Consider the following 18,549-nt stretch of genomic DNA (forward strand, 5'->3'; position numbering starts at 1 on the left):
AGTACCATCTTCTCCATGAAACCTTTCCTGATTCTATAAAGTAATAATAGTAATAATAGCACCTACATCACAGATTTGTTATAAGGATCAAATGAGATAATATATGTACAGTGCTTTGTAAAATCTTCAGGCATCATTAGTATTAACCCCTCAGCCGCTAGTGTCTTCCTTCCCAAACTACCTAAACCAAAGTTAATGACTTTGTATTTGTTTGTATTCTGTGTATGCTTATATATGCACTTATTTTTTCCCATCTGAATGTGTAAGCTCCTTGCCAATGGAGATTGTGTCATTCTTGTACCTGTATGCACAGAACCTAGCACAGTACAATGGTAGGCCTTTAATAAACATTTGCTTGCTTGCATCAGAAATGCTGGCCAAAAGTCAACAGCTCTACCTCTTCCCTTCCAGTGTTGTTAAATGACTCCTTGAAGATAGTACTGACCCTTCAAAGTAATTAGCATGGTACTGACTGCCAGAGGCATGAGAATTGAAAGGACTTCACTTACCCTAACCCAGCTGGGGTGGGTAGGGTTAGGGTAGGATGGGCCATTGGGAAGGGGCACTGAGAAAAGAAATGTTTTAAATGAAAGCTGAAAATGTGTTGATTAGCTCCTGAGAAATATTGGCATTCTCACAAACAGTGTTAACTCTACCCCTTCCATTTCCATAGCCCCAAGTTGAAAGAAGCCACAGCAATAAACGGTTCCAGCAGATGGCCTGAGCAGCTCAGCAACGAAGCAGCAAATGGCGGCTTCAGGGGTGGAGTGGGGCAGAAACAGGAATGGGAAGTCTCCCTCTCCTTGGAAGCAGGGGTTCTCTGGTAAATGTCCACTTTCCCAGTGCCAAGGGAGTTTGTGAGGGGCTGCCTGTTTTCATTACCAAGACGTAAAAAGTAATTCTACTGTTTGATTTTCTGGTAGCTGAACTTTAGTTCTTTCCAATTAAACACTTTGCTCTTTAATTTATGGCTTCTGCCTGGTCTGATTGGGGGCTGAAGCTCTAGTTCTATAATTATAATCACCAAAAAGGTCCTGCACTGATCCTGAGATAGCCAGGAGTTCCAGAGCTGTACAGGACCTGTAGCACATTACCATATTTGTCTGTCACGAAACACAATAGAACAAAAGCATAATGACACTAGCTGGGCAGCCCTGGGAAAGTCACTTGATCTGTCTAGTATTCCTTTTCCTCATATGTAAAATGCAGATAGTATTACTACCTACCCATTATAAATGAAGAATTTTCTTTGTAAATCCTCAAATGCTGTATCAGTGTGAGTTGTTAACAGGGATATATTTATCTTCTCTACCCAGTTCCTTGGCGCAAACCACTCCTCAAAACCACAGACTTAAAGCTTGAAGGGATTCTAGAGATTAGTCAATCCCCTCTTTCTTTTATAGATAAGGAAATTAAAACTCAAATAAATTAAGGGGCTAGGATAAACTGAGCCAGATTAAGACCCAAGAAGTCTGACTCTAAACCTGGCCCTCTTTTTACTGTTGATCACAGGATTTAGAGTTAGAAGAAATTTCAAAATAATCTTGTCCAATCTTGTCCCTTTGTTGATCACAGGATTTAGAGTTAGAAGAAATTTCAAAATAATCTTGTCCAATCTTGTCCCTTTTTTTTTTAACAAATGAAGAAACTGAGGCCTAGAAACTTCTCAAGGTCACTCACATAGGAAGCAGCAGAGCCAGTTGTTGACCTCAGGTCTTCTGACTCCAGATCCAATGGTTCTTATACTATGATATGCTGCTGACTCTCTAGTCCTATTGTGAGGAAATCACTATGTAACATAAAAAATGTTTTTTTTTCCAAAATATGCTTAATACAATGTATTTAGTGCTTTACTATAAGTATAAAGTGTATTGAATTTGAAGTCAAAATACCCAAGTTTGAATCCTAGCTTGGCCACCTATGTGCCTTTGGGCAATTCATTTAACTTCTCAAGTAGGTCTCAGTTCCTCATCTGTAAAATGGAGGGGGAGGGGGCAAGGTAAGGCTACATGACCTCTAAGGTCCCTTTCCACTCTAGGCTTATGAACCTATAACCCCTTGGCTTCCTGTTCTCTATTTATGGTCCAATGGTCTAACGATCCTAAGTCTATGATAAGAACCCAGATTTATTAAGAAAAAAAATCTTCTGAAAGTAGGCACAGACTACTTATTTTCTTCTCAATCCTCCTCTACCATCCTTTCCCTTATCTTTCTGCAGGGGACCTCATTTCATATGTCACTGAAAAAACGAAGGCCATCATTTGTAAGTTCTCTCTGTTTCATATTCTGTCTCAACATCACACCGCACTCTCTCTTCCCCCGCCCTATTCCCCAATTTCAGAAGATGAAATGGCCTTTCTTGCCCTTTATTTGGGCTCTTGATTCAATCTCCTCCAGAAGCTCATCCCTAATCTCTCCCTAATTTTCAACCTCTATATACCGGTTCTTCCTTTTTTGCTCTCAAACATGCCCAAATCTTTCCCATCCTAACATAAAAAAAAAAAAAACCCCTTCATTTGACCCTACCATGCCCTCAAGCTACATAGTTTTATATATGTCCTTCCTTTCAGATAAACTCATAGAAAAAGTTGTTTACATTTGTTGCTTCTAATTCCTCATCTCCCACTCACTTCTCAACCTGCTGCAATTTGGTTTCTGCCCTTAACACTAGATTGAAACTATTCTTTCCAAGGTCACCAATTAGCAACATTGCTAAATCCAATGGCTGTTTTTCATCCTGTGTAATATGTGACACTATTGACCACTCCCCTCCTGAATATTATCTCCTCTTTGGTCATGACTCTTTTCTTACACACGACTGACTCATTCTTCTCACTGCCCTTTACAAGATGAACATCCACCCTACGCTTAGGGATGCTGAAGAACTTTGTCACAGGCCCTCTCCTTTTTTCTTTCTACACTGGGGGGAGGGGGGGCAGGACCTTCATCTTTGTGTGTGTGGGTGTGTGTGTGTGTGGGACCCTTTCAACAATCAAGTGAAGCTTACAGATCCTTTCTCAGAATAATGTTTTAAAGGCATAAAATAAAATCATACAAGAAACCAATTATATTGAAATAGTTATCAAAATATTTTTTTTTAAATCCATGGATTCTGAGTTAAGAACCTTTGCATAATCTCTTTATCTTAGTGATCTCATCTGTTCCCATAGATCTGACTGCACCATGTAGATGACTCTCAAATTTACATACATCTGTTCCTCATCTCTCCTAAGTTCCAGTCCTATAACCCCCCCCCCCCCCCGCCTTCTGTACTCCTCAGCCTGATATCTCAGAGACAAATCTAAAACCGCTTGTCCTCTTAACTTTTTACTTTGTCAAGGAATCATAATTCTTCCAGTCATCCAGGTTTCACAACCTAGGAGTTGCACTCAATTCTTCACTCTCACTCACCTCCCATTTCTAAGACTGCCAAGTCTTGTCAACTCCAATTTCTCATGATCCCTAACATCTATCCCCTTCTCTCACTCACATTACAATCATCCTAATTCAAGCCCTTTATAACCCTTTATAACCTGGGCTACTGCATTAGCCTCCTAAGTACTCTTCCTATATCCAGTCACTCACATCCTGTCGACCTGTTTTTCATGATTTTCTTGCATAACTCTCATTTCTCTTCCCAGTTTTTCCTCTACTTCTCTTACTTGCTTCTCAAAATCCTTTTTGGGCTCTTCCATAGCCTGGGATTGATTCAAATTTTTCTTGGAGGCTTTGGATATAGGAGTTTTGACTTTGTTATCTTCTTCTGGTTATATGTTTTGATTTTCTTTGTCACTAAAGAAAGATTCTATGGTCTGACTTTTTTTTTGAGCAGTTTGCTCATGTTCCCAGCCAATTACTTGAGTTTTAAACTCTTTGTTAAGGTAGGGACTGCTTCCAGTGTGAAGAATGACTATACCAAGCTTTGGGGGCTGTGTGTAATTGTTTTCAGAGATACTTCTAGGGATCTGTAAATTTTCAGTTCTTCCAAGGTGGTATGATCAAAGGCAAGGTGTTTACTCCTTTCCTGGCCTGTGCTCTACTCTATGACTGACCACAAGCACTCTTTTCTGCCTTGGAACTGTGAGGGAGATTCCCTTTCCACCGCCACTACATGCTCCACCATGCCAATGCTCCTCCTTGCTGCAGGACCACCACCCAGAACCGCAACCTAGATCCATGCACAGGCAAAGCAAGAGAATCCTGCCTCAGCACCAGCAAAGAGATCCCTGCAATTCCCCTCTGATCAGCCACTTGATCCCCTCACAGTCTGTGGGCCAAGAGCCCTGGAAGCAGCTGCTGCCCTGGGGCTGCATCAGGACTGGGGCTGGACTGAGCTCCTCTCTCACCGAGGTCCAACAGATCTTTCCTACTGACCTTCTAAGTTTTCTTTGGCATTTGTGGGTTGAGAAGTCTGGAAACTACCACAACTGCCCATGATTCAGTCCCCTAAGGACTGCTCCAGGTTTGCCGAGGTCCTGTCTTTGCCTGCATGGCCCACACTGAACTGTGCTCCTCTCCCAGCCAGATGCAAGAGACCTTTCCTGCCGACCTTCCAGGTTGTCTTGGGCTGGAAATTTGTTTCACTCTTGTCTTTTTGTGGGTTCTGCTGCTCTAGAATTTGTTTAGAGTCATTTTTTAGTGGTATTTGGAAGGGTTTAGGGGACAGCCCAAGCAAGTCACTGATTTTACTCTGCCATCTTGGCTCGGCCCCCAAGAGAATCCAGTCACTCATATCCATCCATTCTCCACACAACAGTGGAATTGATATTCATAAAGCATGGGTCTAATTCTGTCACTCTTCTGCTCAAGAGGATGCCCACTGCCTTTAGGATAAAATGCAAAACCCTTTATTTGGTGCCTAAAGTCCTTCAGAATTTAGCTGTAGTCTATCTTTCCAGGCTATATTAAATATTTCCATCTATTTCTATATTACATTATGGATTTCCAGACAATATTCTCCCATCAAACACTCTATACTTTATCCAAACAGGCATACTTGGCCATTCCCTGTGTACAAGGCATTCCACCTTGCACCTTCATGCCTTGATACAGGCTGTACCACATCTCTGGAATGCTATTACTTCTCTCGGCTTCTCAGAATCCCCAACTTCCTCCTAGGCTGAGCTCAAATGCCACCTCCTTGAAGAACCCTTTCCTGATTCTCCCAGTAGTTAGTACCCACCCATCACTTTAATCTACTTTGTGTAAATCTTCAATTTGTTCACCTCTGAGTACGTTGTATTCCCAGCACTACCACCCCCACCCCCACCCCCACTGTGGAATGTAAATGCCTTCAGGATGGAGGCTGTCTCATTTTTGTAGTTGTATTGCTGGGAATTAACACAGTGCCCATCACATAGTTGGAGTATAATATATCCATGTTGATTAATTATAGAATATTGGATGAGTAACTTACAGCTTTGAATAAGATGAAGTGTCAGAACATATGTGAACCCATAGCTTTCTCTCACCCTTTTGTCAGCTGGTATCAGAGCTTACCTGAAATGATAATTCTATTCACCCTTCAAACAGCTACAGACACTACATTGCTTATACCTCTCATCAATGCAGTCAGATCCAGTCTAGATCCTCCCTTGACATAGCACCTGAATTCAAGCACCCTTTATCTCAGGATGAGGTTCACATCCTTATGTTCTAATTGCTACAACTTTTCCACCTGTTGCCTGAGATAAGCTATGGGCAGTGCTTCCTTCAGAAGTTGTACCCATTTCCCAGATAACACCACCCAAAGAGTTGAATTGGCATGGCCCTGATACACTGTGAGAGTATGCTGGTATTTGAACAACTATGGCTGTGTTGGGGAATGATAACAGGCAGCTTGGCAGAGTAGAAAGTAGGCCTCAAAGTCAAGGAGACGTGGTCAAGGTCCACAGTGGCTATGTGACCCTAGGCAAGACACTTAACCTCTTAGGGTCCCCCTAAGACATTACGTTCTAATGCAGCTGCTGATCTACACTGACACAGGGAGGTTTCCTGACCTAGCGTTCTCTAAACCAATTTCACAGGCCTAGTCCAATTAAAAGAAAAAATCTCCATAATTGGTTCTTTATTAGGAAACAATGCATTTCCTCTACACTATATGTATTAAGATGTAGAATAATGCTAAGGGCATTTGGTGTCAAGAGGAAAGTTATGTCTAATATATTAAAACTACTTAATCAGTCACATTTCTCCAATATACAAATTACCATATAGGACAAAGTGAGGCCCCTTTGGGCCTAATGAAGGCTCTACTTAATAAGGGGCTGTTGTGACATACTGGGTCACAGTGGTGACTTCAAAGCATGAAGCCACTTTGAGAAGTATATACCTAGCTTCTTGTGTAATGAGAGTATATAGCTAAATAATTCATAAACTCTAATGAACCTGTGATTTCATCATCGTGGGTACTCTCCAACAGAGCCACAGCCCACCCATGCCTTCTCATCCTAGGTAACACCTTTTCCCCCATAGATGTGCTGAGGAGTTTTTCTAGATATTTTATGTGAGTACCAAAGAAGCATGTGAGCCAACCCTAACCCACCCGCTATCTTGTGCTCTTACTACATGACCAGCCCACCTCCTATTCTGGTTGTATATCTGTCTCTTAAATCATCTTTTACACAACTTGTTCCTTACAATTCATCATTGGTAAGAAGTTTCAGTCTATTTATACCTAACACACACCTTTCCTGTGACCTCAAATCCAGCCTCAGATACTTATTAGTTGAGTGACCCTGGGTAAGTCACTTGATCTCAATTTGCCTCAATTTGCTCAACTGTAAAGAGAGGATAATAATAGCATCTACCTCCCAGGGTGGTTGTGAGAATCAAAGGGACTCACTGGTCACCAGAGAAGAATCTCATAATTGGAGAACAAACAGTTATGTTTATATGCTGACTCCTTTTCTACCACTCTGATACTGTATTTGGTGAAGGGGAAGGGGGCTGCACAGGACTGGAGGCTATTCCATACCATTCTTCATTTCAAGAGTTACACCATGACCAAAGAATTCACTGCCTAGTGGGCAATCACCTCCTGGCTATGAGCTTCTCTGCATTCAGAGTGACCAGATGCCAGCAGGCATGGCCAATCACTGGAACGTGCCTTTCTGACTTGGCAGAACCTGCCAGAGCTTGTGCTGTGTTAGCAACGCCTTCAAAAAACCAGGATGACCTACGTGCCATAATGAGGCACATAGACAGGACCTCAATGGTGCATGAATAATTCATACTGTTGCAACTAGTAAATAAAATTCAGCTTCATAACACTATCATAAAGGAAGAAAGCTAAGCTCCTCCTCAAAACTTTCTGTAAAAAATAGTCACACTAACTAAATTCCTACTCCAAGTCTCATTGTAATGAGAGAGACAACCCTGGGTCCGTAAAGGCTATTCCAGAGAATCTGACAGATCCTATCCTATCAAACTGGGAAAGTTTTGAGCATGGGCCCAGTAATGAATTGTATTGTCTGAGGGCCAGATTCGCTAAGTTTAGAGAAGTTCAACATCAGTTTGGTAGCAAAATGATGAATTTTTTGGCCACAGAAACTCCCAAAGACCATCTCCTAATTTATAGAAGGGTTCCAATTTGCATCAATGAAGGAAATCCCTACAAATCATTGAAATAATAAAGAAATAAAGCATTATATATTTTTGATTTCTATTCACAATTCATAATTCCTTTTTTCCCAATTAAAATTTTCTTAAAATTTTTAACCAAAGTATTCAAAATCTGAAACATAATAATCTAGAATACTAAGCAGTCCTTAGGCAAGATGCATTAATTCACATTATATATCATATTTTCTAGAGCTGTTCATTCAACAAACCTATATTCTTAAGCAGCTACTGTAAGCAAGTTATTCACTGTACCAATGGCATTTTTGCTTCTGTTTAACGAGAATTGATTGGGAGCACTTAATTAATCACCCTCCATAATCCATTATAACCTGGCATCTTCCTACCTTTCTAGTCTTCTTATACCTTATGCCCTTCCATTTACTCTATAATTCAGTGACTCTGGCTTCCCTGTTGTTCCTTGTACAACACACTCCATCTCTCCACTCTGTGCATTTTCACTGGCTATCTGCCATGCTTGGGATTCTCTCCTCCCTCATCTCTGCCTCCTGGGTTCTTTCAAGCCTCAGTTAAAATCCTACCTTCTGCCAAAATCTTTCCCTGGTTTACCTTCTTAATTCTAGTGCTTTCCTTCTGAGATATTCTCCAATTTATCTTGTACATATCTTATTTGTACATAGTTTGTATGTTGTCTCCCTCCACTAAATTGTGAGCTCCTTGAAGGCAGAACCTGCTTTTGTCTTTCTTTGTATATTCTTAGACACAGTGCCTAAGACACATAGTAGGTGCTTAATAAATGCTAGTTGATTTGACTTCATTCATTTCCATCCCAATAATTCTATAACTTCCTTGTTGCTTATAGATATATATGTGCTATTATACTTTTTTTTAAAGAACCAATTTCAGCGTTAGGTTTTGTCAAAACGCATGCATGTATATAGGTTACACACAAACAACAGAAGGAGGGAAAGGTGATCTAATTTCTAGCAACAACAGTTTTAGAACTGTTGCATACACATAAACAACGATACTCTTTCCCCTAATGTATCGAAAATAAATTCACCATATGTTCCCAGTTAAAAATTCTGAAGTACAGAACCAGATCAAAAAAACTTCCCACTCATTACTCTTAGGAACATGACTAGCTTCGGTCTGAAAGGAAAAAAGCATATTCTAGTTTCATGGATGAGAAGGAAGTTAAAGGTGTAAATAATTTTCCTTGTTTTAGAAGGTTAGTTTTAATATTATTTCAAATCTTAAACTTTCTATTTAAATTAATTTAGATGTGTGATCTTGCCATGCTATATCCTTATTGGTAAAACAAATTAGGCAAAATTTCTACTTCTTTGGATTTTAGTAGTATCTAAGAGCTGAAAAGAAAGGGAGCCAAGGAAAACATGAGTGTTAAGTTTGGTACATGAATTGAACTTGAAAAAGGCAGTACGGAGGAGAGTACTGAAAATTAAGAAAATTATTACCAAATTTATATAAGTGTATTCCTTCCCAAATGTAGGCTAATTTTTTTGGGGGAGTCAATTGGGATTAAGTGACTTGCCCAAGGTCACACAGCTAGTAAGTGTCTAGGGCTGGATTTGAACTCAGGTTCTCCTAACTCCAGGGTCAGTGCTCTATCCACTGTGCCACCTGGTTGCCCCTAAGCTAATTTTTAAAGTATGCTTGAAAATTCCTCAGTTACTTAGTAGAGTGACTAGCTAAGTGATGGGATGGCAAACTAACAAGACACCTTACATACACTTGGTAAATTTGTATTTCTAAAATGAAAAGCGGAGAAGATTTCTCTGTGATCTCTTATTTATATTTTATAAATATCCCAATACATCAAGAATCTTTGATTTTACTGGTACAGGAATTCTCTCCAACAGAGATCAGAACTCATAATTTAGTAAATAAGGCTTAGGAGATTGCATTAGGTTCAGAGATGGAATTGGAACCCAGACACTTCTAACTCCTAGCAGAGTGTTCCATCCACCCAAGCACACTTCTATTTTTTTTTTCCCTCTACATCTCTTACTTAAAACCTTGGAGGTCAGGGTTGTGAGGCCCTGCTTTCATGGTCTGAATTCATACCGAAATAAAAAACAAATGAACTTTTGCCCTTCTGCTCTATAAGGGGTTCTGTCCTCTTGAGCTCACCTTAATCTTTGTTAAATACTGCTGATCATACAATAACGTCCGCCTATTCAGTAGAAAACATATTTTATTCACTACTATTGTTTCACCACCAGTGTGATTTTACAGTAAGCCCAGGTAAATAAGTCTGTTTGGAATCAAGAAGCTTGCTTGAATTGAATGGATTTTTTTTTTCCTTTGTGGCACAACGACCTGCTTTCTCCTTATAGAATCCACTGCCAATAATAACCCGGAAGCAGAAGAAAGGGAAGCAGGTGGACTGTCAGAGTGAACAAGACTAGTGGGAAGGGCAACATGCAAGCTTCACATTCAAATGCTTTAAAAACACTGAGCAGCTGGAGCCACTCTGAGAAGATACCTGAATAAATGAAGTGCAGAATGTCTGATAAGCAAGAACAGAAGAGAGAGTCTTTAACAATGACTCTTACTGGGGGGTTGCATGGTGGGCCTTGGCTAGTGACTGGAAACGTTGTCTCACTGTTTACAGCAAAAAGATCTTGGGCAGCGCGTATCACTGTGGAGTCCTGAATGTCTGCGGGACTCTTCACGTTAAACAGCAGCATGAAGACGTTGCTCACAGAACAAAGGACGATCTTGTGGGCTTCTACAATTTCCTTTAAATCTTCAGTATAAAACACCACATCCACACACTGGCAGCAGAACAACAGGTTATGTAGGTCAGAGTTATAGTGTGATGCTTCACCCTTTAAGACAGGCATTTTTTCTATTTAAAAAAAAAGAAAAATTACAATCCTTGTGTAGCTCTATTAAAATTTAAGGTTCTTTTAGTGGTTTTTTGTTTGTTTGTTTCTTTTTGAGATAAAGCATAAATTCCCAAAGTGGGTGATACTGCCCCTTGCGGGAGTGCTGGAACGATGGGGAGGGGGGTGGGTGCAATTGTGCGGCTTTGAATAAAAATAAGGGTTAACCTAATCTAACCCCAGACAGTCTATGAGTAATTTTTTTTTTTAAAAAAGGGGCAGCAGGCTAAATACGTTTGGAAACCTCTGGTAGAGTAGTAAGGGACCTTAGAAATAATCTCATCCAACCTCCTTACTTTATAATAGGGAAAACTAAGGCTCAGACAAGTCATTTGAATTGCTCAAAATCACACAGGTAAGTAAGAAACCAGAGCTGAGTTTCCAACCAAAGATCTCTGTTTCCAAATCTAGTGCTCCTTCCTTTAGAGATAGGCAACAATTTCATTAGATTTTAGAGAATTATAGAATTTTATAACATATACATGAGTGATTTTTCCTTTTTATATATTTAAAAGTTTTATTTTCACTTACAGAACAAATGGAAGACACATGTATGTAGATTAAAACCCACATTATAGTTTTATGAAATATAATTTTTTTCTTTTCTTTTTCTTTTTTTTTTTTTTTTTTTGCTTTTTGGTGAGGCAATCAGGGTTAAGGGACTTGCCCAGGGTCACACAGTTAGTTAAGTGTCAAGTGTCTGAGGCTGGATTTGAACTCAGGATCTCCTGACTCCAAGGCCAGACCTCTATTACGGTGCCACTTCGCTGTCCCGAAATATAATTTCTTAAGCTCTTTATTTCAGGGATTACCATTCGTTACTTTGGGGAATATAGTCAGCAAATTCTCCTACTCCTCTCTGAAGCAATTCTCTTGGGAAGAACTAAAGTTGTGCATCCCTATATAAATTTGCAACAGCCATCCTATCCTTCAAACCATCAGCCAAAGAATTAATTAGGCTCAATCTTTTGAAAAGAAAAATAATATTTTACTTTATTTCTGAAAGGTTCTGAAACTTTTCCTAACAAAATTATATAATTTGTAAATGGTTAATCTAGGGACTATCAGCAGTGTGGAAACATTTATACCTGAATTTCAAATCAAAGTAAATATATCTGAAGTTAAAGAACTGTTTAGGGGACTTCCTCCTATCTTAAACATGAAAGCAATTCTGAGCAAATGCTTATGATAGTTGATCTTTAGAACCAAATTATTTATATACTTATTTATTAGCAACTTTCAAAGCTATTCCACCCAATCTAATATGTGACCACCATTTTTCTAGCATTACACCTATATGAGCTATAAATATCACCTGGTTGTTCAAGCTGAGGTGGCCTAATTCCATGACACTTGCCGCTTTTTTTTCTTTTCTTCATTTTTTCAGATGACTTTTGATTCAAAGTTTGAATCATAAAATACTCCAACTATACATAACATGAAAACAAAAAGTAAAACACAAAATCACTAAAATAACACATTTGACATTAACATTGACAGAACGGCCTATATTTCTATGGATAGAGGTCTATAGCCATAATAATTTTAGCAGTTCAAAACAGTTGGTGAAATATAATATAAGAGGGTCCATCAGGGGAATTCCCCAAATCTCTGATCAACTTGATGAGGTTGCAGAGTGTCAATCTTTGTCTGGGGTCAGGAAAACACCTCCCCAGAGAAGCGCAGGGTGACTTTGTTTAGAGAGAAGACAGCTCCTAAGTGATTTTCAGTGACTAGGGCTGTCTCTGGGATGACTGACTGGCAGAGACTCAGAAGTATAGATTCTATTTGGAAGAATCACCACTCTCTGTGGTCTATAAAAAAGAAGTCGCAAAACCAGCTCAACCTTTTTATGATTTCCCTTTCACCTGTCCCCATTTAGAAGACAGACCAGCCCACAGCAGAAAAGATCAGGATCCTAGGGAAAGGACAGTTTGTGTACATTCACAGTCTCCTAACTAACAACAGTAGATCTCTGTTACACTGCTTTAGGAAAGGTGTTACGTATAGTTTTCTGAGCACAGGTTAGAGACCTGAGACCTGAGAATGGACCTTCCCAGTCCAAGAGATGGCACCTGGCAGAAGCCGGCATGGGCTCACTCATTTGACCCAAAAGGAACTCTGGAACAGCATCTTTCTTAAGAGAAAAGAGAAGAACAGACCACATAAGGAGACTGGTCACTTGGGGAAGTGAAGGACCTCAACCTTAATCCTTCCCTGCTATTATAGCAAGCTTATTCAGACAATGCCACCCTGGTGGTATGAAGAATATATATCTAGCAAGCTCAATGTATGTTCCCCTTCTGGGGGTGTCCAAGCTGTCAGTAGGTAACAATAGGATTAAAGAGAGACTAACTGGAATGTTGCAACTATTTTTGAGTACTGTATGTTTTTTCAGTATCTGCCTTATGTGTTTTATGTGTCTGTGAATCCTTTACATCATCTGAATTTTCTGTGAGTTGAAAAACACATTGTCCTACCCCATATACATTTATTACCTTGAGTGCTTATTTGAGCAAGGAGGACCCTGTTACTAACAATTTGGGAAATAAACACAAACCATAATTAAACTTATACAGGGAGATTTACTGATATAAACTGAAGGCTTGGGGTAAGGGGTGGTAACACATCATTACCGAGCAAGCCTTTCTTCAGAAGTGCTAGGGCAAAGGGGAAATAGTGGAGGCTGATGGCTACATGTAACAGAGGCACATATGCTTATCTCTATCTTATCTATATTGTCCCTCTATTAACCACCTTTATAACAGTAGCAATTATCTCTGGTCTTCAAGAATTATGAAACTTCATTATTTTTGTAAGTGAGCTTTCTTCCTATTTATTTCATGAGAAAAAAGAAACAATACTTGAAGCTTATAGTGGAGGGAAACTGATCAAGATAATCCTGAAAGAATGATTTCTGCACAGTTCAGTTGATATATAATCACAGAAAATAAGGGGAAGGATAGGCAAGAGAGACTACAAGGTAAACTTAAACAAAGTACAAATAAAGATTTTTTTTAAACTTTGTTACCCCTTTACAAGGTGTTAAGAAATACTCATTTATGGAATTAGAAAGCAACTTGCCATTGGCTAGATGAAGAGCCATTATATATACTCTTAATGGTCTTTAAAGAACAAGCTTCCTAGTTCTGGAGCAGTTAAGAAAAGAGCTCTGTACAGTATAATTCCTGCAAGTAGAGGAGAGTTAGTTCTAGTAGTCAGGAGTCAAATTAAGAGAGGGAGAGGTCCAGAAGGCTTAGATGAGCACCCTGACAAAAAGAAATGCATCCGTAGTGGAGCAGCATGAGAAAACCACGAGAAGGGAAGATATTGGGGCCTTGTAATACTAGAGGAGTGAGTTGTCTTAGTTATATATATTACTTTATGTGTGTATCACTACCAGTGAACTCTATATATGTACCTACTCTTCCCACAGACACTACATCTATGTGTATGTCTATATCTATACACATATATATTGGAGAGTGCCCTCCATGTTTAAGGTGAGAATGTTTTGTAGCTACTGAACCTTCTTTACTATCTCAGTAAAATGCCTTTATTTTAAGCTAATTATCACAATAGGCTGACTATTAAAGGGTAGTGTACTGGTGGGGGCTCATGGTCCATGATTTTAACTGTACAGATCCACAGAATACCTTGAACCCCAAGACAGTTACTCCATTGAGACCCAACCTGCAACCTATGAGTGTTAACTCGGAGGGATACCCAAATACCTTTATAAAAGGAAGAAATGTAAGATGGTAATGGAATACAGATATAGAATAGCAAGCACTTTTCTCTAAAATGTATTTCAAGTGCAAATCAGCCAAAATAGACTATGATTTGTCAAAACATAATTAAACAAATTACTCATACAAGAAAGAATTGTTTATCCTCTTGAATAGCCCATAAACCTAAAACCTATAATTGTGTGACTAGTAATAATTTTCTCAGTATTCCAGTCACAGGAGGAAGTACTGCGGTAAGTCAGAAACTGATATAATTACCAGATGTCTCCCGATGGTCAAGATAATGACCTATTTCATAATAACTAACCCTTTGCTAAGAATATGGCTTGTCACAATTCTAGAAGAAATATCCAAAGCCAGTCACATGGCCTCTTCCTCACTCCTTCCCTTGAGAAATCACCCTTCAATTTCTCAAAGACCTTCAAGAGTTGATCATGCTGCCAAACTATGTGTGTGCATTTCAACTTCTGAATTCTGGATTAGTGCTAAAATGTTTTGGTTTTTAAAAAATTTATAAATAGCTCTAAATTCTATCCCTTTCCAACCATTAGAATTCCTGTTCATGCTTCTGTTACTTCCTATTAACCCACCACCATGGATCTCATGATTTCTCACTTTTTTAGAGAGAAAGCTAAATACTGTACCTCTAATTTCATTGGCATAGGGAATTGCTGGATGATTAATCCATCAATGAAAGCCAGCAACTTTTCTGAGATTCATACTCTTAAAAAGCTGCCTAGAACTCATATAGGTTAAGAAACTTGCACAGGGTCAAACAACCAGTATGTGTTGAAGACAGAACTTGAACTTGGGTCTTTGTTGTTCCAAGGCTGTCACTTTATTCACTATACCATGCTGCCTCTTGTTCATTTCTATTTTTTTTTTGGAGGCAATCAGGGTTAAGTGACTTGTCCACAGTCACACAGCTAGTAAGTATTTGAGACTGGATTTGAACTTGAGTCCTCCTGACCTCAGGGCCAACGCTCTATCTGCTGCATCACCTAGCTGCCCCTCTTTTTAAATTAAATTTTGTTTTATTTAAAAAAAAAAAGATTAGCTTTCTCTTCCTCCTATCTCCCTCCCCCATGAGCTCTGCAAGTTCTTGACCTGGGCTGAAGTCTGATCAAGAGTAGACTGCTGCTGAACCCTGCCACTACAAGCAAGTGGGAAAAGTTCTGTGAGCTCAGAAAGGCAGAACTATAGATTCTTTTTTGGTCTGGGATCTCTGCCCTGGTTATTCCTCTGCAGTCTGGGCTAGATGCAGGAAGTGAGACCCTGCTTTACACCTCAGGTCTAAGCCACACCACTGCTGCTACTGGCTTCTGAATTCTCTCCTTTCTCCATACATGACCCAGGGCCTCCTTATCCGAGAGTGGTCCCTTTCTTATTCTGCCCAAGACTGTGTAGTGAGCGACAAAGTTGCCAGTTGGCACCTGTCCCCATCCACAGTGTCCTAGTTGTGGGTCTCAGACCTCCTCTTGCCCTGGTGCAGTCTCTTTCTGGGCTCTAACGCACTCCACGCAGTGTGCTCCTGACCTGACCCCATCTCCAGTATCCCCAGACATCCCTTTCTGTCTTCCTATGCCAAGCTGGGCTGGAGAAAGGACTCGTTCTGATTTTTTCTAGATATGCCCATCAGGATCCATCAGTATGGTTCATTTTCTAGATCTGTTAAGAGTTTATGGAGAAAGGAAAATGACCCACATGTACAAAAATATTTATAGCAGCTCTTTCTGTGGTGGCAAAGAACTGGAAATTGAGGGGATGCCCGTTAACTGGGGAATAGCTGAACAAGTTGTAGTATATGAATATAAAGGAATACTATTATGCTATAAGAAATGATGAGCAAGCAGACTTCAGAAAAACCTGGAAAGACTTATATGAACCAATGCTGAGTGAAATGAGCAGAACCAAGAGAACACAGAACATAGTACTGTACACTGTAACAGCCACACTGTGTGACGACTGACTTTGATAGACTTGGCTCTTCTAAGCAATGCAAGGATCTAAGACATCTCCATGATGAAAAATGCTATTCACATCCAGAGAAAGAATTATAGAGTTTGAATGCAGATGGAAGCATAGTATTTGCTCTTTTTTTTTCCCTTCTGTTTTGTTTTTCTTTCCTGTGGTTCCTCCTATTGGTTCTAATTCTTCCTTACAACATGACTAATGTGAAAATATGTTCAATAGGAATGTATATGCAGAGCCTATATCAGATTGTATGCCGTCTTGGAATGGGGAGAGGTGAGAGATGGGGAGAAAATTTGGAACACAAAATCTTACGGAAGTGAATGTTGAAAACAAAAAATAAACACATTTATTAAAAAGAAAAAAAGTTTGTTGAGAAGAATGTAGGGCATTGCTTCCTATCACTCTGCCATTTTCTTGATTCTTTTAAAAAATCAATTTTATTCTAAATGACGTTCTATTGCTTTAATAAAATTCAATTTAGCTCTCTTTCCTCTTGGCCCGGACAGCGGCAGCATGGGTAAGTGCCGTGGTCTTCGTACTTTGAGAAAGCTCTGAAGCCACAGGAGAGACCAAAAGTGGCATGACAAACAATATAAGAAAGCTCATTCAGGCACTGCCTTGAGGGCCAATCCATTTGGAGGAGCATCTCATGAAAAAGGGATTGTCTTGGAAAAAGTTGGTGTGGAAGCCAAGCAGCCCAATTCTGCCATCAGGAAGTGTGTGAGAGTCCAGCTGATTAAGAATGGCAAAAAAATCACTGCCTTTGTTCCCAGTGATGACTGCTTGAACTTTATTGAGGAAAACAATGAAGTTTTGGTTGCTGGATTTGGTCAAAAAGGTCATGCTGTTGGTGATATCCCTGGAGTCCAATTCAAGGTTGTAAAAGTTGCAAATGTTTCTCTTCTGGCCTTGTACAAAGGCAAGAAGGAAAGACCAAGATCATAAAAATTGTACGATGTCTTTGTCACAGTAAAAAATTTTCATGTAACAAAAAAAAAAAAATTCAATTCAACATATATGTATTCTATGCAAATCAGTGAATGGAACAAATGAGATGTAGTTCCAGACTTCAAGAAATTTATACTTTAGTAGAGTAGACAAATAAGACGCATACAGAAATAAATTTATTAGAGTGCAAAAAACCATGACTAGTCCAAAGATCTTTGAGAATTCACAGGAGAGAGGAATCTATCCTTAGAAGTGGAAGGAGCCTGCACAATTACATTTGTTCACTTTTATTTTTAAGAATACTCTTGTCCTGACACTCGAGGGGACCCTTGGTCACAGGCTGGTTTGCATGGTTCTACCATGAACTAATTCTGATCCTACCCACATACCTTCATACCCTCAGACCTTTGAAGTGATTAGAAAAAGAAACTTAGTTTCTAAATTTCCAATCAAACATGATCATGCCCCACCCCCAATTTCATTAACCGTTATGGAAGCATATTAAGAAAACCTTTTTAGTCTATCTAAAATATAGAGAAGTAATATTTTCCCAGCTTAAAACCCTTCCCAGATTTTCCCTTTAGGAAAGTGGGCATCAAACTTAACTCTTATCTAGATAAAATCACTGCATCCTTACCAACCTGAAGTGACTGGTGCCATGAACCACCTAAGGAGGGTGTCCTCTCTGGCATTCAAAGTTAAGATACTGATCACAGGAGTGAACTCTTTTCAATCCTTATGGGGAGAGGTCGAGGAAGAAACTGAATGACAGCTATTCTAGAATGTTACTGTATTTTAACATATTATAATCTTTTCTTTGTTCAAATTGTCTTGGGGTAGGCAGTCATGTTGGAGAGCACGAGGGATTATACCAATTTTGACATTTCTCTTCCCAAGCTAGAAATGTCTCGAATATAGGTTAACGTTAAATGAAATAAAATTGTTTCAGGCAAACTTGAGCCTAAATCACAAAGTACAGTATTAGTAGTATCTTTTTCTTTGACATTCCTAACCTCCTCAAAAGAGAAACCACAAAGAAGTCACATGATGAGAAGTTTCTAAATCTGATTAGTGGGAGAAGATAAAGGGGGTAGAGGAACAGTAGTAACTGGTGCTTGAATTTTTCTTGAGACTCCCTCAGAGACAACAACAACTATGAACAGCTTCAGTTTTCACTGGGGCTTTTAGAAGCTGCTAATTGTCAATCAAAGGCACTTGAACAAAGACAAGGCAGGAAGATCACCATGAATAAGCTCCCAAAGACTGGGACACCAGAATAAAGAAGAGATGTCCAAACACAGAAGTTAACTGAAAGACTATCAAACAAGAAAGGCAGAAGAATAAGCATTTTATTTCTAGAAAGTCAAGAGGACCAGAGGCAAAGG

The 18,549-nt window shown here is 39.4% G+C and overlaps 1 protein-coding gene and 1 pseudogene across 4 annotated transcripts in view; one reads left to right on the plus strand and one right to left on the minus strand.

The window, feature by feature from the left end:
- Window positions 1-18,549, minus strand: part of RHOBTB3 (Rho related BTB domain containing 3) — an 83,450-nt gene that overhangs the window by 44,250 nt on the left and 20,651 nt on the right. For all 4 annotated transcript variants that reach the window (XM_027838473.1, XM_027838475.1, XM_027838472.1 and 1 more), the window contains exons 5-6: window positions 11,809-11,920; window positions 10,091-10,456 (exon numbers count right to left, since the gene is read on the minus strand). In XM_027838473.1, the coding sequence (XP_027694274.1) occupies window positions 10,091-10,456; window positions 11,809-11,920 (478 nt within the window). The remainder of the gene's footprint in view (window positions 1-10,090; window positions 10,457-11,808; window positions 11,921-18,549) is intronic.
- On the plus strand, window positions 16,706-17,161 carry LOC114025141 (annotated as a pseudogene).

Source organism: Vombatus ursinus, unplaced genomic scaffold (assembly GCF_900497805.2).
Source record: "Vombatus ursinus unplaced genomic scaffold, bare-nosed wombat genome assembly UNPS02014828.1, whole genome shotgun sequence".
NCBI classification, from domain to species: domain Eukaryota; kingdom Metazoa; phylum Chordata; class Mammalia; order Diprotodontia; family Vombatidae; genus Vombatus; species Vombatus ursinus.